Source organism: Apteryx mantelli, chromosome 1 (assembly GCF_036417845.1).
Source record: "Apteryx mantelli isolate bAptMan1 chromosome 1, bAptMan1.hap1, whole genome shotgun sequence".
Classification (NCBI taxonomy): Eukaryota; Metazoa; Chordata; class Aves; order Apterygiformes; family Apterygidae; genus Apteryx; species Apteryx mantelli.
In genome coordinates this window covers 16923851-16950815 of record NC_089978.1, presented here as the reverse complement: position 1 = coordinate 16950815, position 26965 = coordinate 16923851, and the positions used below count along the sequence as shown (strand labels likewise).

At 41.7% G+C, this 26965-nt stretch overlaps 2 protein-coding genes across 2 annotated transcripts; both read left to right on the top strand.

Moving 5' to 3' along the window:
• Positions 1 to 4007: 4007 nt before the first annotated feature.
• On the top strand, positions 4008 to 10343 carry LOC106495497 (stromelysin-1-like). The gene is made up of 10 exons (XM_013955967.2): positions 4008 to 4112; positions 4263 to 4507; positions 4979 to 5127; positions 5216 to 5347; positions 6210 to 6371; positions 6956 to 7166; positions 8227 to 8360; positions 8898 to 9057; positions 9923 to 10026; positions 10243 to 10343. Exons 1-10 carry the CDS (start codon positions 4008 to 4010, stop codon positions 10341 to 10343), a joined length of 1503 nt encoding a protein of 500 aa, XP_013811421.2.
• A 7356-nt stretch (positions 10344 to 17699) lies between these two features.
• On the top strand, positions 17700 to 26572 carry LOC106495502 (stromelysin-1-like). Its single transcript, XM_013955973.1, has 10 exons — positions 17700 to 17807; positions 18602 to 18846; positions 18938 to 19086; positions 20077 to 20202; positions 20574 to 20735; positions 20866 to 21022; positions 23184 to 23317; positions 23789 to 23948; positions 25246 to 25346; positions 26472 to 26572. Exons 1-10 carry the CDS (start codon positions 17700 to 17702, stop codon positions 26570 to 26572), a joined length of 1443 nt encoding a protein of 480 aa, XP_013811427.1.
• Positions 26573 to 26965: the final 393 nt, after the last annotated feature.

Sequence of the window (26965 nt, the reverse complement as noted above, 5' to 3'; positions counted from 1 at the left end):
CACCGGAACCTGCTCTCTTGAACTTATCATACCATCACATTTAAATGGAAAAACATAGCAGCTTCTTTCATGTCTGGTATGTCCAAGACCTTGCTGCTCCATCTGGCTTCTTTGGCACGGCAAGTCAGACAGTAGAGAATTTAGAAACATTATGGGGGTGGAGGAGGTGGGAGAGAAGACATTCACAGATCCTTCTATAAATTATGGAGGTGAAATCAGAGTGTGTATGTGTTTAGTCAGTTCAAGTTTCCTTTGACTTAATTTGCAGTTGTTAGTACAGTTAATTACAGTTGTTTATATATCTATATTGAGTATTCTTCTCTTTCTTCTTTCCACAAGTCAAAACTGATAAACAAAACTGGCTTGACATTTCCAGATGGAATTTCAACCATATAAAAATAAGAAATGGCAAAATTCCCAGCTAGAATTTTGACAAATCTGCTAAAAAGCTTGAAGCTTGGGCCGGACCTCATAGCATAATATGAATTATACTGCCAGAGGACAAACAGTTCTGTGGTGAGGGAGTATTAGCCTGGATGTTAGGAGAGTTTCAGAAAAATGCTCTGTTCTACCATAGGGGTCTTCCTGGGAAAGTACCTCCTGTTGTCCCTCAGTACGGTGATTAAGGCACTCGCCCATGATACGGGACATACGAGTCTGAATGCCTACAAGCTGAAAGAAGTGAGCAGTATTCCTAAATCTGTTCTAGCCTCTTTGCTACTGTATAAGCTGGTAAGAGTCACCACTGCGGTTTGTGAGGACTCAGTCCAATGGGAGGGAAGCAGGCATTTCAGAGAACTGTCTAGGGGATCGGCCTCTCAGGGAAGATGTGAAGCTCAGTGTCTAGGTCGGGGTTGCCTGTGGGGCCGAGGCACAAAACAGGCACCGACTTGCTCAGCTTTACCACAAATGAAGTGCCTCTGGTCATCTCTGAAGCAGAACTCATGAACCCATAGACTTATAGATAAAGCACAGTGTAGGTATATGCAGAAGTGCTGTGTCAGATCACTTCTTCTGTTCAACTCAAGCCGTTTAAATCAGGGCTGTGTCTGTTGCTGACAAATCTCCACTGTGTCCATGGAGGACACAGTTTGCAAGCACATTAAACCTTACTTTCAAGTGATAAACCAGTTCCTGTTCACATCCTATAATCTCCAAGACCAGGACTGAGAACCCATTAGTTTGGGCCCTAAAAGTTGCTAATGTCCTCTGGGTCAGCACAAGGAGGCAAGTCCTCTCTTGGATGTACATGCAATGAGAAAGCAAGGACTCGCATATCTCAGAGTCATGCAGGCTCCCTCAGCTGTGAATTTTCCCCACTTGTGCTGCCAAACACATTGGCAAGACAGCATCCAGCGCTCACCCGCCCCAGTACTCACCTACCACTCCATAAATGTCATCTGCTGCTTGAGCACAGAGGTGACACAGCCTCTGGGAGGGGAAGCCAACAGCTACAAATGAGCTGTGGCATCCTATCAGCAGCTGTGCTAAAGGCAGTGAGAAATATTTCCTAAATATTAAAAAGGGCTTATTCAAAAGTTTGCCATTTGTTTTACCTACACTTCTCCCCTCTGACTGCATAGCCCCAGATACTCAGGATGCAGGAAGCAGTCTGTTGACAAAATATTTAGTTGAAAGCAAAGAGGATAGCTGCCATATGATAACAGCTGCTATTGTGTGCAGAGTTATACAACCATAGTATTTTAAATGTCTTTGCCTCATGTCTGCATTTCTTTGTGTAAATGCAGACACCATTATAAGCAATGAGTTCAATTTGGAATGCAATGACCAGCTGGGACAATCTTTTACCTTGCTGCTGCCAAAAGGAGAGATCCCAGCCTCACATTTGGCTGCCTCCCTGCATCCTTCTTACCCTCTGTACTGTCCCACCACTCCTTTGTGCTGGCTTCAGTGTTCCTCTGACCCTTGGGGAGCCAGTGCAGCTTGCTAACCTAGCAAAAAACTATTTGGGGGTGGGGGAGGTTGGGTTATTTTTCTGTGCTAGTTTCCTATAGCTTCAGCTATCTGAATAAGTTGCCAGAGGGGGCACTTGATATTGGAACAGCACAGGGAAACAGCAGTGTATGCCAGTGCTGGCCAGGATGGGAGAGAGGGACCAGGAGGAGCAGGAGCACCCCTTCAAAGCAGCGAATTGTTGGCAAAGTCACTCATCCCACCTCAGCCTTAAACACCAAATGTCTGTGCCACATAACACCACGGTTCAGGGCCCTGGGCTTTGACCTGGGTCATGCATGCAGTGTGACCCATTCCGGTCTGGCAGCTCAGCTCCCGTTTCCGCTGGAAGGAGGCCATGCCCTTTTCCCCAGGCCACCTCTCAGACTGCAGAGCTCAGCTACTGTGGTGCTAAGGTTGTTTTTTAAAGTCTCCAATAAATTTGCTCTCACTGGAGAAGTGGTTTCTTTTTCTTCTTTTTTTCTCATGTTCAAAAGCAAGTGAATTATTTTTAGCTCATATTTCTCCTTTCAAATTTTCATTTGGGCACTAAGTCAACACAGGATGATTCTGCTTCAAAAGGCAGAAGTCTCAGGAATTATGGACAAGAAAAAGGGAACTGAATGACAGCGGTTCTGCAACCTCTGCATTCAGTGCAATACACTAAGTTCAGAAAAGGACTTAGGAACTGAAAGTAGGACTTGTGGCAAGTTTGGGAACTTGGAATCTGAAACCTAAAGCTCCTGTCATCTTTTGTCTAAGTTTGGAGATGTGTATTTCTAGCCAAGGGGAATAAAAATTTCTGAAACACCCCCACCTCAGGGTGCCCCTTGTTCTCTAAGACAGTTTCTGCCTTTTCTTCTTTAGTTGCAGAAATATTCTTGGCTGACAGGCTAGGTTGACCATGACATATGATCTGGGGTGCTCTACTGAGACCTTAACATTTTGGTGTGTGGGTTGCCTGGGTTGAGTACGGGAGGACAACAGGATGCAGCCTTGAATCCATGATTGCCTGGGCCACCCAGCAGCACAGATGATGGTTGTGTAGTCATGGGTTTAACATGGTAACTGGAGACCAATCCTTCATATCTATCTGCACAGCAGTCCCTCTAGTCATATGGCAAGCTAGCGCTCGCATACGCTATGCACCGCACTTTTTCAGGACAGCCTGACCCCAGGCATCCCCCTGCCCGAGGGACCTTCATCAGACGCGAAGCCAGGCACTTTGAGGAGTGATCCACAGCTGATTTGCCCGCCCCGCTTTGGCCCTACATTGCCAGTGCAAGGCGTTGCCATCACCAGACCTGCCCCATTCAGTCCTCGGTACCTGGCCCTGTGTTAATGTGTAACAGCCTCAATGGCCCCAACCCTCTGTGCTGCGGAGCAGCACTGAAATAGCACTGTATAGCACTGGAAGAAGTTTTCTCTCCCTCCAGCTCTTTGCACATGTCCATGGAATTGTATCAGGATATTAGGACTTTTCAAGAAGAGAAACAAATGGGTCATTTGTATAACCATCTATATCACTAAAATTAACAGGGGGAAGATGGGCTAAAGAAAAGGATTCGTTCCAGATGTGCTAAGGTGCTGCTGAGGTGCCTCACTGAGAAAGATGAGGGAAGGTTTCCTGAGGTCTCTTATCATGTGGTACAAGGAATTACAGATTGATATACCTCACAGAGAACCAGGCCCCTTTAGCACCTCTCAAAAATCAGGTGATTTTTATCCAGGTGATCTATACAGATTTGGGTAAGTTTAAAGTACTGGTCCAGTTTAGGAATGAAGAAAAAAAAAAGGTACACTGTCCAGTAATATGGTTGCAAAATCAGGGGGTTTTCGGAAAAGGTAAGCTGTCACGTTACTCTGCTTCTAAAACAAAATCTGTTTTCTATGCTTCTGTGGGAAATCAGAGGATGTTATAATCTGAGTCATGCAACTGTTGATTTTGCCAAGCACAGGACTGGTATAAATAGAGAAACACTGGTGAGCCTTGGACAGAGGGAGAAGAGATTGAGAGGTCTTCTAGTAAGGACTGGCAGGACAGAGAGGCAAAGATGAAAATCAAGTCCCTTCCTTTCCTTGGGTTACTCTACGTAGCATGTTCTTGTGCTTTACCAGTGGTTCCAGAGAAGGAAAAAGAAGATATACAGTTTGCCCAGGTAAGGACTGTAAGCAGAACTTATGAATTAATTTATTGATAAAATGAATATAGTCATGCATTGGGAATAACTATAGAATATTTTATTAGTAAGTCTACATTTGAAAAGAAACATTTATGTACTAAACTGTTTCTTTTTCTTCCCCATCAGAAATACCTGGAAAACTTCTATGATTTTAAAGAAGAGAAAAGCGCTCTCTTTAAATCCAAGAACCTCAATCTCATGTCTGAAAAAATCCGAGAAATGCAGTCATTCTTTGGACTGGAGGTGACTGGGGAACTGAATTCTCAGACACTGGACATGATGAAGCAGCCCAGATGTGGAATACCAGACGTCCGTTCATACAGCACCTTCCCTCTGAACCCTAAGTGGAAGAAAGAAGATGTGACATATCGGTAATATGTTCTAAAATATGCTTCACTGTACACTGCTGGGAAGCTTTGTGATTGTCAGGCAGAAGTAATGCCAACAAGTTCTTTATTATTTATTCCTGTATATATCCTTGTAAGAGTCATATTCAGGGTCACAGGACCATAAAGGTGGGGAATATTCAAATCCTTTGCTTTAGGCTTCCAAATAATGATAAAAGGGACCAAAATAGGAGTCTACATTGCTTAGTTAAGAGTCTACTCAGTTACATAGTCAGTAGGGAGAAGGGATGCAATTGAGGTTGTCTAAGTTAGGGTGCTTGAAAGAAAACTATGAAAACTTCCTGTGTTATATCCCAGTAAGCGGATAATTAGAAATTGAACAACTCAAGACATATGAACAATAATAACCTGTGAGCAAAATATTTGACCTCAATACTGTGTGCCTTAGTCACATGTGATCTGGTTGCTTTCAATTCCTTTCTCCTTATTTCACAGGATTTTGAACTACACTCCAGACATGCTACAAGATGATGTTGAGGAAGCAATTGCAAAAGCCTTTCAACTCTGGAGCAGTGTGACCCCTTTGAGATTCACCAGACTCTACAGTGGTGAAGCAGATATAATGATCTCCTTTGCATCTGGATGTAAGGGGGTCCCCTTGCCTAGGAATGATAAATATTTATCGCTTTTACAGAATTGATGAAAAACATCACGTTTCTTTTCTTTTCTTAGTTCACAGTGACTTCTATTCCTTTGATGGTCCAGGAGGAACTCTGGCTCATGCCTATGCCCCCGGCAAAGGCATAGGAGGAGATGCCCACTTTGACGAAGATGAAAACTGGACCAAATTTACTACCTATAATGGTAGGTAGCCTTAAGCATTGCATTGCATGTCGTTTGTTAAACGGCATTTGTCTTGAAGACCTTTAACTACACTGGAAAGTTTCAGATGCTCTGGCAGTAATTCCAGGATTTACTGAGATGTAAAATGTCAGTGTAATTTAGCAAAATGATTCTGCCTATTCTTACCTGGGATGCAATCATGGCAGTTCCCAAACTTAATACATAGACTGAAATTGCAGGTCCAGTGAAGCAAACGAGATGAGCACAAAACAGTAATAGCGTGAGCAGGGCACTTTAAGGCAGGGAATTTTAGCCACCAGGTAATATCCTTAAAAGCTGTGATATTGAGATCACTTTTTTTTAATAAAATGATTTACAGTTGTGAAAATCTTTAACTTCTGCCAAGGGAAAAGTCTTGAATTTGCTGGCAAGTAATAAAAGTGAGTCTTTCTGGTGTCCAGCTATGTCCGGGGTTGATATCAGAGCCCACATGTTACTGGGCTCTGTAAAGTAGTTAACAGATGAAATTCATGTCATTTACGTTTCCCAGGATCTGACCAGATGATTAAAATGTTCCCATCCAACCTTCCATCTTCATGAACATTAAGGAAAGTTTGATACTTTGTGGACAGGAAAACTTCTGGAGCATGAGAAAACACTGTCTTCAGATTGGTCTCCCTGTGAGAGATAAACATTTATAACCAGAAACTTACTTCTTTTCCAGGACGCAAGCAGATGACCTCTTACCTTGGACATAGTTAAATTCTGCTGTTTTATTAACACCCTGAATGTTGTATCATGCCCAAGAGGATGGCATCTGCATCCTATTGTTATGCAAGAAAATTTATTTACTGTTTGTTCTCTGTGTTGGATTTTTTTTTAGGATACAACTTGTTTCTTGTTGCTGCTCATGAGTTAGGCCACTCATTGGGTCTTGGTCATTCTAATGTCTTTGGTGCCTTGATGTATCCTGTATATATGGCCAGGGATACAAGAAACTACAGACTTCCTCAAGATGACATTGATGGCATTCAGTCCCTCTATGGTAAGCAAGAAGCATCGTTTGGGGGAATGGATAAGCATTTTGTAGTCAGCTTTACTCTACAGCTAGAAAGTGATAACCTTTCTATTGTAGCTAGGGTATCTGCTTTAATTTCCTGATGTTATTTTGGGCAAATTTCATTTCCTCTGTGGCTAAGAATCTGCACCTGCAAAGTGGAATCTGGGGGCTGTATCTATGCCAGTAAATCGGAAGGTCCAAGGACCACTCTCTAGTCCTACCGGAAGAACAGCCCATGCCCATAGTATTAACCTCTCTTACCTTCCAAAAAAGGATGGTCCCACGCAAAACTGCCTTTTGGGAATGTTGTCTGGTCTGTATTAACTTCTGAGCACATACAAACTGAAAGAGCAATAAGTTGTAAAGGCAAAACCACGCCAGAGACTTTTTTAACAGTTAACAACACAGACAATTGAGTCAAATTGCCCAGGAACTTTCCCTGTTTAATTTACTGGTTGAGTTGCAACCTTGAAGAACCTATACACTTGACTTGGTATGGTTTATCTCCAAGCTCTGCAACATGAAATTCTAATTCACCTTCCAGTTCCACATTTATCTGTTTCCCAAAGGACCCCCTAGGAAATCTCCAGCCAAAGCATTTCCCTCACAAGAACCAACTGAAATGACACCTACAGAAGCACCAACAGAAACGTCACCCCACAAAGAACCAACAGAAATGACACCCTCCAAACCCCCTACAAGAGCAGACGACTGTGACCCTCATTTGACTTTTGATGCTATCACCACTCTCCGTGGGGAAATACTGTTCTTTAAAGACAGGTAAGTAATTTCATGTCTTGTAACAGCTCTTTGTAAGACTCAAAATGGCAAAGCATAAAGTTCAGTTAAAGGAATTTATTTTCCCTTTGATACAACTGAAGATATTTCTTTCTGAAAATGTTAAGGCAACTTTGCAAAATTTTACTAGCCCGTTGGGGCTGGGTGAGTAATGTGGTTTACTAACAGGTGAGTAAAATGTTTAAGCCATCATCCATCAGCACCCTGGTCTGTCAGAATTGTGCAAGGCTGAATAATCACAGAGTCATTCTTCAACCTGCTTCACATGAAGCACTATCCTGGTCAGACTGGGTCTACACAAGGGTCAGGGGGCTGCAGAAAGTGCCACTACTGGCAGCGTCATCCTTACCCAGGAGTCAGCTCTGGACCTATGGCCCAGCACTGTCTTTGGAGAACCCCTGCTATTAGGGATGTCTGCTTCTTGGACATGTTCTGATATTGAACTCTCTAACAGGTTGTTAGTTATGCATTTCCACCCTGAAGAAATAGATTAAGATGTCAGACCCAGTATTTGGCTTCTTGGGTTAGTAATCGTGTTCTGATTGAACAAACTTCCTTTCATGAAGAAGTGATTCTAATTCCCCTTCTATAACACGTCAGAAAACTATTGCTGTTCACAGTATTGTTAGGAAAGGGGAGGAGGGAGCACTTCCTCCTTACATGATTCTCACGAATGTTTAATGCACATTTGTAACCAAACTGAAATTAAGAATGAAGCTGTGCCTACCTGCATGAGACATGGTGAAGACCTGGCTTCAATTGTCAGCACCACTGCAGGCATCAGGTGTCACCTTGGCAGCTCGTGCTGCCTCCTGTACAGAGCCGTGCGGGTGGAGGGAGACCTGACGACCCCTGCACAACCAGCACTAAAGGGCAAACGTCTAAGAGGGAGGAGGACAAAAGGGTGCACTGCATCCCAAAAGCTCTGCCTTGGGGGGAGGACTAGCTCCAGTGCCTGGGCAGCAGGAGTTAAAGTACATTTCTGCGTCACTGACCCAGTGAAATATCAACAATGAAATACTGCTGTTTTCATTTCGATCAGCTATGTCTGGCGCAAAAGTCCTTACTTCACAGGCATCGAGCATGACACCATCTCCTCATTCTGGCCGTCGCTGGCAGCTGGCTTTGATGCTGCTTATGAGATTGACAAGAAGGATCAAGTAATCTTTTTTAAAGGTATTTCTCTTACATTTCCATCAGTCCTTTTTATGCATGGATAAACTTACAGTAGTACTGATAACTTACATACACTTGTGTATGTTATGTAATGATAATAGATGTAATATAATAAAAATGGTAATAATATAAGGGATTCTTAATATTTAAATCCATTTTCATTTTCAAAATGCTGCTTTAATGTCTTTAACTAACGTTGTTTCAAAACAGCCCTATACGACAGCCCTGTATTACTCTTGGTTTTGTCACTGAGAGGGAAGATCATAGCTGAGACAAAAGTGACTGCCTACATTAAATAATTTAAAAGTGTTCTTAAAGGTGCCAAACCCACCTCGAAAATAGGTAATGAGTTTATAAAATGGAAAATCCAACAGCTCTGAAATATTCAAAATTGTATGTGTCCTAGAGGAAAATGTTTTCAGCAGGAAACCTGTGCTATTTGGTGACATTTGCTACATAGAAAACTCTGAGGCTTTATTTGAGAGGAGCTCAGCCTCTTTGGAAATCCCTACTAAGATTTTCTGTTTTTCTTGATAGACGACCAGTACTGGGCTGTCAACGGCTACAATATACAGCCAGGTTTTCCCAAGCCTATCCAGAACCTGGGCTTCTCCAAAAGTGTCAGGAAAATTGATGCAGCTGTTCATGATCAAACTACCAAGAAAACCTACTTCTTTGTAGGCCACAGATACTGGAGGTAAGACTAATTCCTCTTTTGTATGGCAGAAAATCAAGATAGCTTTTTAAAAGCTAATTAATGCTAGAATTTATGCAATATGCTTGTGGTCTCTTATTGACAGCTTTCTTAGACAATATGATGCTGAAAGTTGGAGACAATTACTCCTATCTTTTCACAGAACAAAGTTTGTAAAACTTGAGATAAAGACAACATCCATTTACTGTTAGAAACCTGTGACTAAGAGATACAAGCAAATAAGCCTTGTTTATCCACTAGAAAGCAGTATTACATAAAATTAGTACAGTAAAATAATGTAATATGAGTAGGCATTGCTTTCTTGTTACTCATTCATTCAGTGGCTACTAACAGGCCAGAAGTGCTCTTTGAAATATATAAATGACAAATCTATCAAGAAAACTGTGGAAGCAGATTGGAATATTTATTTTTTAAGAAACAGTTCAACCAAACAGTAATATTATCCTAATAATTAACCAGTAATAATTTTTCTGTAACAGTGTTATTATACTAGAAGTTCACATTCCACTCATGGAATCACTTCATAGATTGAATACTGTCAAATTAAAATAATCAGTTTGAATAATTATTTAATTTTATTGCTCACTATGAGCAACACCTATTCTTGTTATCAGTGTTGGGGAATAGAAGTCAACTATTTAGTCAGATGTTCTGAAAACAACCTTGTGTAGCCCAATAAAGATGTGAGTATTCACACAGTCAGGATTTACACAGTTCAGCAAGTTCACAGATGCTCATGGTTAGTGGATTTTCAGCCAAAAGTAGGCCTGTTCAGTAGAAACTCCACCTGGTCTCTGTATTGAACTTCACAGTTTGTTTCATGTTTTCATTCAATTTCTTCATTTAGTTTCAATGAAAACACTCAATCAATGGAAAGGGGATATCCAAGAAAAATAGCAGCTGACTTCCATGGAATTGACCACACAGTAGATGCTGCCCTTCAGAAAAATGGTAAACAAATTAAAATGCAATTACAAATAAAACAAAGGACCACCAATAAAAGCAAAACAAATAGCATACATTTCAATATATATATATACTTATATATGTAAAAAATGTTTATTCTGATTTTTTTTACTTACCAAATAAAATAGCAAGTGTATGTCAACATTTCTACAAAAGAAGCAAATATTCATTTGATGTTATTTTTATCTTTCCCGTTTCTAGGACATTTCTATTTTTTCCATGGATCAAAGCAGTATGAGGTTGATGTCAAGACCAAGAAGCTTATCCGTACAATGCAGAGCAACAGTTGGTTTGACTGCTAGAAATATTAAGTGACAGTGTAGGGTTGAATTTATATTAGAAATGTTTTTTCATGTTCCTTGGTTATAAACAATATCATTCATCTTTGACTGTGTGTCTCAATCTGAAATGAGTTGTGGCCTTTGATAAATCTAATTTAAAATCATAAACATGTAAAACAATGTACAGTTTTAATTTATTTTCCAACTATTTATTAAGCAAATTATGTTTGAGTAATAAAAGTATTTTGCTTGAGTATGACAGTGTTTGTGTCTTCTGGGTCAGTTCGTTGGGACAAGGAATTTGATATGGCTGCACTCAAGTCTCAGTGGTGTTAGGACTCCACCTCAGGTTTTCACAGGGCTCAGTGTCTGAAAGGGAGGAGTTAAAGATAAGCAGAAGCAGTTGGACAGTTTCAAGAGGCCAGAAGAAATGATCGGGGAGTCAGGAAGGGGCAGGAGCTCCCTTGAATAGGGCAGGGAGGAGGAGGAAGGCAGACAGGTCTCAGGGAGGACGTTCCCAGGCGATGGCATGTGAAGTCATCACACCCTGCGATGCTTCCTACAGGGCAGGTATGGGGCAGGTGCGGGCTGCCCTGGGGTGGACCCTGCATGGGCAAGGGCAGTATAGCAAAGGGCTGCAGGGGCAGGTTTGGTGAGCAGGTGCAGCGGGAAGAGTCAGGGCCCTGGCAGGAGAACGAGCAACCAAGGAGAAGTGGTTGGTGCCCCGGCTGGGAAGGGGCTTTGCAGAGGGAGGGTGGGAAGCAGAGGAGGTGTGGGCACAGGGTCCCAGGAGTCAAGTGATTACCGCAGCTGAGCTGTTACCGGGTGGTGTGCTTTGGTGGACTGCAGGAATGAGGTCAGAGCTGATGGTCCAGTTCGTAATGCAGTTATTTCCTTCACAAGGACAACTTCCAATAGCAAACAAGCCAAAAGCTAAAGAATAAAAAGGGATTTTCATGTAATCCCTCAAGATGACTCTTCCAGAGAAAGAGTGGGCCGCAGTGGTAAGACAAATACATGCGCTTCTGCCATCCACATTTATGTTGCAATGAGAACTGTTATCAGAGTCTCTGGGGTTACTTAGTGTGTCTGAGCTTGTGGATACCCTTCACAAATGCTATGCAACTAATGTTCATAAACACATATTGTATTCCCTTCACAGTATATATACATTCAAAACAATAAAAAGCCAGACTGTAGCTTTACTCACTTTTCCTCAGAGTCAGCAGAGAGAGTCATAATCCTTCACTAGTCTAAACTAGCGAGTTGCTGGACTTTTAAATCAGTCAGCCAATGAAATCAAAACACAGCAGGGAGCTGTGTGGTCTTCCCTTTTCTAGGCTTCTCCTGCCTCCTCGGCTTCTGGAGGGACTCTGAGGTGAAGAGTGATCAGATCTTCCTTCCTGATTGCCTCAAACTGCAGTGAAAGTGAAGAGAGGGAAGGCCTTATTCCTGCACATCCTTAGGAAGGACTGTGAAAATCCTGTTTTCTAAGAAAAGGCACTAATTAGAAATACTCTGCACTGGAATAGATATATTCCAGAGACCAGCCTTGTGAGGCATGGAAGTCTCTCAATTCACCTTCTCGGAGGAGCTGAAAAGTTTAGGGCAGCCCAAAATCATCTGAGAGTCAGTGCCAGGTTTCTGAAGATATCCTAAATTGCAGCTAGATGCTCAGAGCAGCATTCAAGTGAAGGATTTCCCTGCTCCTGAGTTCACCCGATCTAAGGTTCATGCCCAGTGCCTGAGGCTGCATTTATGCCAATGAGTGTGCAGCCTTGCTTGCTCCCACTGTCTGCACACCAACCGGCTGGACATGAGGCAGCGCAGGCTGGGAAGCCGCGCAGCTGGGCTCATGTGTGCTCTGCCCCCCAAGCAACCCCCCGTCAAGGAAAAGGAAGCATTAACCCAGCTCTGTGCTTCTGGGCTGGAGGTGGTGCACTGTGAGTCAGCCGGGAGCATGGGTGGAGGAAACACAACCTGCCTGCACTTGTTTGAGCAGTTGTACTCTAGCTTACGCACCAGGCTGTTTATAAGGCGGTGAGAAGATCTAGGTATCTAAGGACAAGATTCAGGGGACTAGCATGGTACCCGAGGAATAGCCCTGATGATAGAAGCTCAGGAGCTTTGAGCTATATTTTCCCAGAATACACAAAGTACTGTGGATCCTCACAGAGTGACATCTCAGTGATTAAAGCACCCCTTGGTCTGTGGGAAAGCTTGGCTGAAGTCCTTCCTCTTCTTGAAGGGACTTGATCTTGTCTACTAGAAAAATGCCCTCATGACCTGATTGTAAGAGGAACTCTACTCCTCTTCATTGTTCCTCTTTCTCTAGCAGAATTGGCAAAGACAGCGAGAGAGGATGAGAACGAATGATGAAGACAGTCTTTCAGGTACCGCAGTACAGACCCCATTAGGCAGAGCTGAGATTTGCTTCTGGTCTTCTGCACGGTGTGTAAGTAAGCTGATCCCTCAGACATCTGGTCAAAGCACATACTGATTTCTCTTCCACTGTGCGTCAGGGCCAGAAGAAGCCATCTGTCTCCCAGAGTACCCGCACCCTCCAGGCCCACTGTTACAAGAGACAAGACTGGACACAGGCAGACGAGGTGCCTCTGTACCTGTTTTATGAAGCTCCCTTCTCTGCCACATTCTGCTCTGGTGAAAACCCAACCCCTGTGCATGCTTTGTGTGATGTGAGATACACTCTGAGCACTGCTACGAGGGGGCCTAAAACCAACCACGGTGAGAAATTATGCTGTGAATCTCAGCAAAGCTTAAATGTTAGGGAGGCCCTGAGCAGCTCAGCATCCCCACAGAGGCAGCTGAGCACCACGCTGAAGTCATGAACCAAAAAGTGGGTGAACTCACCTGGCTGGAGTTCAGGCAGGGCAAAGAGGCAAGCTACAAATCGTGCTGGCTCAGTATCTGCCAGTGTCTTTCACAAGTACAGAAGAAATTTCAGTCCAGGACTGTAGATGCCTGCAGGGCTGGGCAGGGTATTTGTGAGTGCTACTTGTACCTAAATAATGGGGTTAATTCCTTTTGATTTTAGAAGTGCCTACACACCTTTGAGATCCTGATTAGATACCTACTTGCTTCTCAAGGCTGCCTTCTACCTTCAGAAATCAGGCCTTTAGGCCCTAAGTAATTGGCTGAAGCTTGAAAGTGGTGAAAGAGGAACCAAAAAGAACATTTTGTCAATGGTGAAACAGAATATTGACAATGCTTACAATGACTCACCATTTCCAGTCTCTCAATATTTCTCTTACATAAGGCTGACAGTGACTTTTAATTACTACCTCAAGGAAACAGCTAAATAAAATCACAATTGCCTCCCCCCCCCCGCCCCCCCGCCTCCAGTATTGTTAGCTGTAAGTTAGCTTAAAGCACTAGTATCTGAAAAATGAGTGATATGTATTAGGCTGTGGAGGAACATCCAGAAAGTTTCCTGTTGCTTGAGTCTAACCTGAACCCTAAGTGGAAGATAATATGGATTTTACCTGGACAGAGGGATTAATGGGATGTGTTTACCATGGATTTTCCATCTGTATTTCTGCTTTATTAATGTCTTAGATTTTGGCAACTGAAGAGTACTTCTGGTTTGAGAAAAGCAAGGAAATTCCTGGCAAATAGAATAATAATGCATAATTCAGACTGGCTTGGAAACAGGAGTGCTGGAGCTGCCTCTCTGCACTTAGTGGGCAAGAGAAGATTTCTTGTCGTTATGGTTTTCTTATAACTCATCAATGTTTGCTGTAACGAAAGGTCTATTGGATACCAGCAGGGAAAATTTGCCCATGGATATAATTTCAAGCACTCATCCTCTAAAAATATCAAATTTCCAAGCAGTCTGAGACTGGGCATGCAAAAATAGAGACACACAAAATCACCAGTTACATTTGAAATTCTTGCATAACTCTTCTCCTAGACCCAATCTCCTGCATATCGAAATTCACACAGAAAATTCTTAATGATTTCACTGACAGCTTATTGATAGTGTATTACCCTGACAGTGTATTAGCTGTGAGAGCTTGCAGCAGTACAAACTAATACAAAAATGTCACATGATAAAAGCATCTGAGCAGAGTCTGTCACTTCAGTCACATGTACCAGACACTTTTGAATGCTGTAACAAATCCATGGGCTCCAGACCAGGATGTCATTTAGTTCAATCACAGATATTCACTCTACAACTGCAAGACTGGTTTAGTCCAACAGCTAGCAATGGCTCTCATATGTTGCTTTTTGGGAAGGAGAAACAGTGTTATAGGGAAGTCTTTGGAGACGTCATGACAAAGATATTTTCATAGAAGTGTATTTTGTCTTCCTGGACTGATTTTCAGAGGATGGCTGGTAGCCAAGGAGATTTGGTAATACACGTCTAATACATGTCCTCTTTGCCTGGTATTTAAGATCTTTCTGCACAGTTTTTACATATAAAGCAAGCCTCTACTTGCAGGGACACAGCACTGTTAACAGCACAGAGAAAATGAAGAGAAATTAAGCTGCCAGGAAGCCCTGAATATGCAGCACTGGAGAGAAATGGTGACCCACAGGCAATATGACCAGGACAAGAGGGGGCCTGTCAGTGAACCAGCATCACTGTGTTGGATAAGGACGATTGTTATATAAAAGCCAGAAGTAGGTCACATACTCCTCATCGTCAGCAATATGACACATACGAGGCTAGGTTTATGCAGTTTGGCCTCGGGGTTTGCAGCAGAGTCAGGCAGGAGGTGCCAAAAGCTCTGAGTTATGCACCACTCAGCAGCAGCAGCAGTGGCTGAGGCTGCAGTTTTGCAGTGCAGAGGTTTCCATGGATGAGCTTTGTTGGGGGTCCTCAACTGCTGCCAGGACCCAGCCTGGCCAGGACCCAGTGGGGGATACGGCAGTGCAGCAGGGTGGTTCCTAGTTCCACGTAACTAAGCCCTTTTCCTTTTCAGAATAAAGCAGCTTAATTACATCCTGTCCAGGCCCTAAGACATATTCTTTCACCTTCCTTTTTTCTTCACTGCTTTTTTTAAGTTTTTTTTTTTTTAAGGAAGTTTGCATTAGTTTTTAAGTGTAGGAATTGTCCCCCAGGAATAAACTTTGCCAAAAAAGAAGCATGTTTTAACACTTATGCCCATGTAGGATGATGAGCATAGCAATTTTCATACTCGCTTCTCTAAGCCAATAAGCGATTGCCATTAAATGTTGCACTGCTTCGAGATAAAGTCTCCTCAAAGGACAATGTCAAAGGAGATCTCTCTGGCTAGGGAATTTTCTAGTTCATATTCTAGGTTATTGAAAGATTCTTGAGGGTGATGGTAAATAGTATCAAGAACATTGAGAAAAAGGACAACAAAGTAGCAAAAGAATTTATTTGAGAAAGCTGCTAACAGAGAACTGCAAGAGTTTCATAAATACCCTCCTGGGTGGTTTTAATGGCCTCTAAAGGCCACTCCATTAGAGATAATGATGAGTGAGGAAAATTTACCAAGTCCTACAGGTTGAAAAGTTACTTCTTTCCTCTAGAACCATAGAGACATTGTACACATGAAGACATTGTACACTTGGTGAGAAATTGAATTTTGTCTGGGAAGAGAACAAAGTTCTGGAAAGCTATAGTGGGGTGTCAAGTGCAAGAAGCTATTTCTACAGAGCAGTATTGCTGGGAGAAAGCAAAAGGGTGTTAAGCTGCGCAGGAGAACATTCCACGCAATTTTTAGATTCATCTCACCTTATTTGAGGCCCCTAACAGAACTGTCCAGAGTGAGGAGAGTCGTTACAAAAAGTTCCCTGTATGAGCTCCCTAACGAGGAGAAGAGCACTTCCCTACAGTGGCTCAGCCACCCCAGATCTGAGGCATTTTCTGCAGGTACCTAACTCCTTCCACAACCAGAGAGGGGGCTTCTCTCCCTAACATAAATGCCTCAATTAGGTATCTACTCTCAGATGAAGAATTCAGCCCAGGCTTTCCATCTCCAAGCCCCCACCAGCCACCCTCTCACTTCTACTTGCACGGCTCTGACCACACTTCACCTGCCTAGATGTCAGGAGTCCCCCATTTCTCATTGCTGATGGTGTGCTCTCCAGATCCTTTTGGCACCAAGAAAATGTTCTTGGGAGGGAAACAATTCAGCAAATGTCTCAAGCACATAGCATATTTCTAACTTCTCATTTCATCACTCTATTCTGCTTCCAGCTCTGTGGAAGGGCTTTTATTTCCTCTGCACTTGCAACATCCCACTTGCTGCGAGGGTCCTCTAAATCCTGTGTCTTATCGAGCAGTCCCATGCAGAAGTCTTAGGTACAGTAGAGTGTCTCTGACAGCAGTAGACATCGGTGTTCAGGACTCCCAGGACATTTGACAGCAGTCACCTTTACTTTGTCTGCTTTTGCAGCAGTGTGTGGAGGGTATTATGGAGTATGGAGCAAAAGTGGGCTCAGTGCCAGGATAGACCTGATGTTAAGTCTCAGCAGTTCTTATCGCCAACAGCAGGCATGGAGAACAGAGGGGAAAACCATCAGAGACTGAGGCAGCATACCTCAGTGCTTTCTAAAATCTTATATTCAGTATGCAGGAGGGTAACTGAAATACAAAGTAATCAGACAATCTTCTGAGAATGGTGGAAACTACTGAATAAAAGTGCCATACAAGTACCTTAGCCTCATTTTTTTACTAAGTTTAGCTTGACTATACTGAGAAAAGCATTTTCATTTCCTTGTGGGACTTCCACATTTTCCTGCAGACAAAAGTTAGTTTCATCCAGGTGAGAACTGTATCAAAGATAAACTGTATAAACAAAGCACTACTTCAGCAAAGAGGGATTTATAACATTGACCTCTTATTTTTGAAGGACTCTACCAAAGGGAGAGGTGATGGTACTATAATAATTTCCGAAAAGGCCTCCTACTGTACAGACAACTACAAAAAGCTAGAAAAAAAGAAAAAATTATAAAACAGTCTACAGTTCTATAACCTTTTGGGAATTTTTTTTCTTTCTTTTGGGTGCTTCAACAATGCATTTGAAATCAACAGGAGCTTTGAATGCAAAACATTAGAGACATACATTAGGTTTTTGGAAAGTAAGACCACTTTTTAATAACTAAAAAGTTAATGAGCTTATTAAAAAGAACTACAGACCTATTTTCTTCTCATTAATCATATTCCTATGTTGCAAAACTGGCACAAGGGTGGAACAGGATGAAAGATAGCATTAATCTTTTTGTGGTAAAATCATTGTTTTGCATATATTCTGCTGCTAACTAGAGGCTGTGAGAATCAGTGAGTCAGGGTTTGGAAAGCATTATAAAGCAAACAAGTACTATATAAAGGCAAAGCAGGTGTGCTGCAGACTATGAAAAAGACGTTTCTAAAGGCAAGGGAAAATGAAAATGGAGAGCCTCCCATTTCTCCTGTTACTGTGCACAGCACTTTCTTGTGCTTTTCCTGCAGATCCAAGACAGAAGAAAGAAGAAGGTATGCAGCTTATCCAGGTGAGGAAGGTAGATCCATAAGGATGAGGTCTTAGCAACTATTAAGTATCCATTTCAGTCTCTGGAATGATGCTAGCATACAGTAGCTGAGGAGCTAGTTCTGCAAATTCCAGTAGAATGAATAATGTGATCCAATGTTTCTCAAGCAAAGGGGCTCCATTCTGAACTGTAACAGCAAAGGCTTCTTTAATTCTTGTTTTACCTCTAATTTTTTTGTAGAGAACAATTAAAACTGAATCATTTAGGAGCTGATTCTACAAATAGTTAAACACCTGAATCAGTCTACGTTTGATTAATTTGGGTGGAAATGTAGTTATTTATGTGACTTATAATATTATCAGGCATAGCTCTTCACAAGATCAGGATTTTGTTTTGTCTGAATCATTACTCTCAAAAATGTGGTAAAATCAGGTACTACTGCTGAAATTTTGTATTCATTCATGTATTTCAAACACGTCATGCACTGCCTGCTCTGAAGGACTATGTGTAATCTTGGAGCACATAGCAAGTGGAAGATACATTACCAGAAAATAAGCAATTTATTGAACAAATGCTAATTCTGAATATATTCTGAGTAAACTGCAAAAGTAGATATAGCATAATACAAAAACACCATCATTAAGAGAAAAATATTCATACATGGCTTTAACAGAGCTCTATTACATACGTTCCCAAGGGTCAGAAAGAACAATTAGCAAAGGTACAGGTTTGAAGTGATATTAGTATAATTTTTAAGAGCTCCAGAAGTAAACACATTTAACAGTTCTAAAATGATTTCTTTTTATTTTTGTTAGAAGTACCTGGAAAATTACTACAGCTTTAAGAAAGATGGGGAAGCTCCTTTCATTTGGAAAACTAATAGTCCAATAACCAAAAAAATTAAAGAAATGCAGCAATTTTTGGGGCTAGAGGTGACTGGAAAATTGAATTCTAACACTCTGGACCTGATACAGAAACCACGCTGTGGATTCCCTGACATAGCTGGGTTCTCCACCTTTGCAGGAGAGCCAAAATGGGCAAAACAAGTTCTGACATATAGGTAATTATAGTGGAATTCTTAAAATAAAGACAGTGTTTTGCACAGTATAATTGTCAAGAACATAACATTTTCTCTATCTTATATTTTAAAGGATATTAAACTATACTCCAGACCTACATCCAGCAGATGTGGATGCAGCCATCAAGAAAGCATTTAACGTTTGGAGCAGTGTAACTCCATTGAAGTTCGTCAAGGAAGACAGAAATCATGCAGATATAATGATCTCCTTTGCAGCCAGAGGTAAAAACTCCATGAAGCAGTCAACCTGAAACAGTAACAATTTATTCTTTTCTATAGCGTGTGCAAAGTTCAGTGTCAGATTGAACAATCACACAGAAGACGACAATTCTTCCTCAAAACAAAACGGTTATGGTCTGGAAGATCTTTGCAGGAGGACATAGAGGGAGATGGAGAGAAGGAAAGAGAAAATGATGTAATGCGCTGCCTGTAGCTCACTGGAACTATGCCTAGTATATAATGTCCAATATATGCATGAAACACAATAGACATAGGGCTTGTGCAATATGCTCAGGCTTAGAGCATTACAAAGCGGGTAGCTCTAATTGCACCCCTGGGATTAGTCATGTGCTTTATGTGAGCTAAATAAGCTCTAGACAGACCCAAGGCTTATATTTTTGGCCTAGCCCTCAGGGTGGATTTACCAGCAGCCTCCCCTCTTTCATTAATAGCATCCCACAGGCATGCACGCTACTGGTCATCTCTGCTCCCTCCCCAGATACACATCTCCACTCATCCAGGCTGTGCAGCCTGTGCAGGCACGGCGTGTAACCAGTGTTCTTGCATCCTTTTCGGAGATTACATCCAAGGGCTCTCCAGTGAAGAGCTTACAGTCTTACGGGGGTCTTGCTTCTGCCGTCAGCTCTTAATTTACCAGTCAGGCTCAGGTAACCACCTGAGGGCTGTTGACCCAGAGCTTAGGAAAATTTAACTTTAGGAGCAAAAAAGGGAATATACTTCTAGCAAAACTATATCTGCTCCTCCTCCCTCACAACAGCAGTGGGTAAACATCCAACCACTGCTTGGGGAAACCAAGATTTCATCAGTTCAAATTTTCCCAAGTTTTCCTAGTGAAAAATAGGGCTTTTGGCAAGTCTTTTTGGAGGAGGAACTTGAAAGTTTACAAAATCAGCAGAACAGAAAGTTCTGTGCATGGCTGAGGTCTGTTACCCTCAGTCACCCTCAGTCAGTTGTGTGGTACTCGCTCCTCAGGTCACAATGATTTCTTCCCCTTTGATGGCCCAGGAGGGTCCATCGCTCATGCCTATGCACCTGGCAAGGACTTTGGTGGAGATGCTCACTTTGATGAGGACGAAACCTGGACCAAAAGCACAGAGGGTAAGAAATTAAATTCTCCAAACCCTACCTAAGGCAGGACATACAGGAAATCAAGGACTCAAAGTTTGTCTCCTATCTCCCTTATGAAGTGCTGAAAAGTGGGACTGATTTGAAGGAATATTGGGCAATTGGTTTCTCTAGTTACAAAAAACCTCTGAGCCTTATGCTTTTGAAACTTGCCATGGATTTCAGTGTTTTCATTATATTTCTTCTCGGCCAGAATTTCATCTCCAACTGAGTTTACCAAAAACAGCTTCAGTTGCTTAGGAAAGTGGTTCTAAAAGCCTCTGATCTGCTTTATGGCCTTAATGTTTTCAGGAGATATGAAAACACACAGCTCTTGTTTTATGCATTTTATTTGCTGTTTTCAGGCACCAATTTGTTCTATGTCGCTCTCCATGAGTTTGGCCATTCACTGGGACTTTTCCATTCCAAAGACCCTGAAGCTCTGATGTACCCAATATATAGGAAATTTGACCCCTCAGTGTTCCCACTGCATCAGGATGATATTAACGGCATTCAGCACCTCTATGGTAATTCACAGTTATTAATCAATCAGTGCTTATAATTTCAAACACTTTGAAATACATTTCAGTGACATTTTTGTGCAATGGATATACCTGAATGGGATGTCATTTTAATATCTTCTGTTAACTGCTTTAGGACATTCTCCTAACACCTACAATGACCAAAGAGAATCTGCTGAGATAAAAGAACCAGCTGAGCCCAAAGAACCTGCACTGCCAGACACCTGCAGTCCTGATTTAACTTTTGATGCTGTTACCACTTTCCGTGGAGAAATAATATTCTTTAAAGACAAGTAAGTCATCTCTCTGGAAGTAAAATAACAGGGGTTCATTTTTAAGTTATGCTCAAAAATCTGGAAAAATAACTTTGCCCAGAATATTGCCAAGCTAGGATTTCTTATGTGGTCAAAAAGGGGTTCAGATGAGAGGTATAGCTACACTTTGAGGTAAAGGGCAGATTTGAGAACCCAAATTTCATTATTTCTGTGTTTCTATCCACTTTTGTTGTTAGCCCATTAGCAACTTGGATGATATTATCCAACTTTAGACTTAAATTAGGTAATATTCCCTAGCACCCTCACGCTGATGGAGACAGATATTTCTCCAGATGGCAGTTCAGAGCAGGGACCTAGCTTCAGTGCTCTGAACATCCCCCTAAGGGAGGCTAGCCTTTCTCCTTGAAATACAGTGTGGTACCAGGGTGCTGGCTGGGCAGTGCACTCCAGCATTGCCACCCAAGTGCTGTGCATCCTTGGGAAGGGTCTCAGCCGGCACTGGGAGAGCTGGGCTCAAGCGCTGGCCCATCAGGACACCTGCAGTAACCTCAATGCTCCCTATGCCCATGACAAAGGCCCTGGGCTGTGGTAAGGTGTTCAAGTTCTCTCTCTTTAGTGTTAACTGCAGGTAAATCTGAACCTGAACACATCCAAATGTGTCTGTACACAGAGGGAATAACAGGGAAGTCCACACTCGACAGTAGGCTCAGGTCTATGCTATACTGACAAATCCTATCTTGGGTCTCTCCCCAGGCCCAGGTGTCACTCTGCTAATCACTGCAAGTTATTCTCTTTAATCTCAGTGGCAGCAAGGTGCCTAAATCTCTTAGGATATTTATGGCTTAAGATCAGGACTTTGGTACAGAGACTTTTTATCTGTAGAAAAATTAGCCTGCTGTTTTCCACTTTTTAAGCCACAGGTACTACCCTAGTACAGACAACGGATGGCAATATAACAGCAGCCCAGCTGTCACAATTGAAACAAGTGCAGTATTCTGACTTATTAATGTTGTGTTAACCTGACACATTAGTTTAGCAGCTACTGGTAAAGTCTGATTCTTTCACTATGATAATCTCTAATGGTGGAATTTATGCTGAAGTGCTTAAATTGGTGATTCTTGACTGGGGTCAACCATGTCTCCTTAGCAGTCGTTGACTAAAACAACTAGCCAAAGAATTATCTCCAAGGATTAGAAACCTTTCCCACACCAAAAATCATCACTTCTAGGGAAGCAGGCAGGACAGGAAATTAGGATAAGGAGTGGGAGGCAAAAGGAAGAGGGCGATGGAGAAATGAAGAGATAAGTATAAGAAGTAAGATCACATTTGAAACAGGACATGATATAAATAGGATGGGGTAAAGATAGCTCATTTGAAAACACGGGCAGTTTTTATTTTAGGTTGTGAGCAAGTCCCAGCATCTGGGAGAATTCAGCTTCTGAAAAAGGCACCACCAGCCTGGGGACACTTGTCAGCTTTGTTGCTGTCCTTGCTGAGGGTTTACCAGTCCTGGCACAATATCCACTTGAAGACCCTCTGTAATGTCAATTTAACAGTAATAAAAGGAAACGATGATTTCCTCAGTGTTGCCCAAGGCATAAACTGTCCCCCTCCACAGACATGACAGCCCAAGGGCTTGAGGAGAAGGTGCAAAAGAGCTGACTTCTCCTCCTTTTTGTGTGATAGGGCTGTGCTTCCCCTGCTCCGGACCCTCCCCAAACTCATCTTTAAAGGCAGAATTTCAACCTCAGGGATTCCAGAGTCCACAAAACCAGTAAGATGCTATTTTGCAGAAGATGGCATTATTCATGCCAGCCTTTCTCCAAGCTGGTGTTGGCAACCCTGAGGCAGGGAACCATTCTCAAAATTTCATCCTGTACCAGCCTTTACAGGTGAGCCAGTTCTCTCTAGGCTCCTTTTCTGTGCAAAGGAAAAATAATAGCTGTTTTGACAGCACAGTTCATCTGACCTATTTCAGATGTCTGCATCAAGATGAGATGAATCCCATCATGGAAAGGACATTTTTCCATTGACATTTCTGTTAGAGTGACTAACACAGGGAAGATGGCTACGTTCAGTCAGAAAAATCCCCCCTGCCCCTGCTGCCATGATGTCATTTCATGCATTAGTGTGTATAAACATGTGATTTCATACAAAACCTGTACTGTATTTATATCAGGCATTTTTGGCGCAAGCATCCTTCAGTCAGAGCAGTTGACTTTAACTTAATTTCTTCATTCTGGCCACGGCTGCCATCTGGTGTTGATGCTGCATATGAAGTTCCTGAAAAAGATGAAACTGTCCTTTTTAAAGGTAAAATGTTGTCTTTTTATTTTCCTCTGTTGCCTTTCCATGTAGTCTTGAGGGATTGTGTCTGGTTTGAAAACCACTTAAGCTCTTTCTGCGAGATTCCACAAGCTTTAATTTAGTCCAACAAATCAGTGTTTTTCAATCACAGAGTTAACAAAAATCTTGTCCAAGATAAGAAGCATGTGTCTTATTTTTTTTAATGTCAATAAGGAAAAGAATTCCCTGCCAAAATAAATGTCATTATTTTTCTGTTTTCTGGAGAGTTATGTATAAAAATTAAAAATGATAACACACATTTGTTCTTAGCTTGTGGAAAACTAAGGTGAATTGGGATGAAAGAGTGAAGTTTTAGTTTTTGTATAATGCAGTGCACAGTACCATTCCTGCATATTTTGGACTACTACTTTCATGGAAAGAATTGCATCATTCTCAGCAGAAGGTTCTGATAACATTTCCATCAACATTTTTTGATAGGGAATGAATTCTGGGTTGTGAGAGGAGATACCATACTTCCTGGATACCCTCAAAAAATCTATGTCTTGGGCTTTTCAAAGGATGTTACCAAAATCGATGCTGCTTTCTATAATGGAAACAAGGGGAAAATATATTACTTCATAGCGGACAAGTTTTGGAGGTAATATTTCATGTGCTACTTTCTTAAATTGAAGCAAACATGATCACATGGTGTGATTATGTCATGATTTAGGATGAATTAGTTAGTTACACAATTTTGGTCATCTCTTTCACCATCACAACTGTCTATGGGAAAATATTTGAAAGGGAGCTGAAACAGTGCTTTAGATTTCTTTTCAATTGCTTTAATTATATTTAACAGTCCTCTCAATTTTTTTTATTTGACTGCCTTGGAAAAAAGCCATCTTACAGCTCCACACATGACAAGAAATCAGTCAGAGCCATAAAGACACACTATTTTTATCAAAACCATTTCTGTGGGGTAAAAAGGAGTATCCCATTCTATCTCCACTTACCAACAGGTAGTTCCATGAAATTGCAGCCAAATGCCATGTATTGCAAAGAATTATCCCATGTGCATGGTTATGATTTTCTCTTTTCCATTCAATCACTACTGCTCAGGTTTTTTTCACAGGTCTTGCATTTCTGAAAACTGAAGGAGGTGCTGCTATAAGAGAAGTGGCAATTAAACGCAACTTTTAGAGCTGAATGCTACAACTTCTATCTTTTCTGTCTCTGTGAGAATTCCCAAGCGATCAATCATACATACAGTGATCATTCTGAAGTAACTAGTCAGCCACATATTTACAATTTAAGCAGAAGAATAGATTTTCAATCTTCAGTTCAAATTGCCACAGTTTGAAGAACTTCACCTGAGTCATTTGTTTAATCATTAAATCTCTTGCTGAGCAAAGGTATTAGAATGAAGATGTTATAGCCTTGTTATTACAGCACTGACAGATAAGTTGTACTTCATTCAAAATGTAACAGACTGCTATAAGTAACTTAAATAAAATAACTAAAAATAACTTTTAACTTAAGTAAAATTCAGATTTTTCCTGATAAACATTTCCTACAAAGAGGGAACATGACAGCGATCTTATAAATATCTTATAATTTTACAAATCTAACTTCTGTTTGAGATAAGATTATCTATCTCTTCTTCATGTACAGTCTCAGAAAAATAATGATGAGATTTATAATGTTGGTTCAAATATTAGGTATCCTTTGACCATGTCTTGAGTTGACGTATACAGAAACAATTCTTCCAGTGCAGCTAATAGTGTTATAATGATTTCTGACTCCGCAAAGTCTGGGTCAAGGCTACCCAAAAGCTACTGAAAGACTTCAGTGAGCTTAGTTCCATATTAGTTGGTTCAGGGTAATGTGCTGGGCTGAATTAAACATGATTTGTTTAGATTTTTAATTGATGCCAGGTTGTTTCTCATTTTTCTCAGTTATAATAAAAGAAGTCAGTCCATGGACAGGAAGCCCAGACAGATAAGAGATGCATTTCCAGGAATTAATGGGAAGATCGACGCAGTTTTTCAACATAAAAGTGAGTGAGAGCTCTCAAATAAATCTGTGCTAAATGCTTGGAGTCACAAGGCTGAGAGAGCTTGGACATAAAGATGCACTTCTGCATGCTACTCACAGCCCTGAGAGTGACCCCAAGGCCCTGAAGTAGTCATGTAATGCTTCCATGCTTCACCTTACCCATTTGAAAAACAGGGATATTTCTGGTGACAGGCTGAAGTTGAATTCACAGTTAGAAAGATTAGTTCTACAGGACAGGCTGCAATATCCATATTCATGTTGACCTGCATCCCACACCATGAAGAGCACCGCTCAAGACAGCAAGGTCTCAACAACATAAGGTCTACTTGCTGTGAGTAAGGCTATCACAGCCTGGCCCTATGGTATAAAACAGTACTGCTTGGAGAGTAATAATTGGCACTCATTTTTCCTGTGCAAGGGAGGATGTTATTTAGATAGGGAAATTCTGGGACAGCCTCAGGGTACATTCACACTGTCAAATGGCATAGCTTCCCAGTTCACTCCTGGGTCCTCATCTCCTGATCATCAAAAAACTTAAATATTAATTGCTTCCCAGTGAATCTATCAACTTTCTCCAAAACAAGTCTTACAGACAGTGAGGGGATCCGCAATTGCAGCCATGACTCTCAGAGGGCAGGGTGGATGAGAGCACGCCGGGGCTGTGTGTCTCCTTCCCTGCCCTGTGTCCTGCAGCATCACGGCGTACTTGTGCCCACAACCACCCCACCGCACTCTGTGCCACGCTCCGGGGCATGCAACACATGCTCTCACCTGTATGGAAGAAAAGCAGCCCTCCAGAGGGTTTCAACACAGCCTTTTAATAACAGCAAACATTTTAAACTGCAAAACACAGATTAAATCACCTCATGAGATTCATGAGGGTCACCTCACAGAATTCATTAACTGTATTATGCAGCACGTACATGGCTGGTTTGCTAAGGCACTAGCCCAGAGCAGTGTGTCCCCAAGCTACTGTGCACCATGTTGCACAGGTCACACCTGGGAGTAGATGCTGTTAGCAGTGTAAACGTAGCCAAAGTCTTTTTGAACCCTCACCAGCTTTTGTTAAAGCATATTAATCTTTATACCTGCAATATCATAATTCATGTGGCTTTTTTCTCCTTAGATTTCTTCTATTTCTTCCATGGAAGAAAGCAGTTTGAGTTTGACCCTGGTAAGAAGAGAGTTACACGCCTCCTAAAGACGAACTTCTGGTTTCCTTGTTAAGAAAATGAAATCTGTGCTGGTGTAGGAGAGAATGCAGTGTTATTGTACTAGAGAGGGTTTTTCTTTTATAAATATATGTAATATTTAAATACTTCAGTCATCAGACCTCAGTCCCTGCACAATCTGCATTTCTGTAACAACAGAAGAATAGTATTTAACATACGGCTCTGTATATATGTACATAAGTAACATCAGCATTATTACATACTTGTCAAATTGCTAACTTGACAAAGAACAACACAGTTTTTACTTCTGATACAAAATTGCTTCTTGTTTCATTTTTTCCATGGTCTTCTTTTCACTCTTTGTGTCATACATCACCCTACCCTAAGCCCTACCAGCCAGGAGCTGACTAGGAATAGCATTTCTGTTCCTAAGGCTAGGATTGCTTTC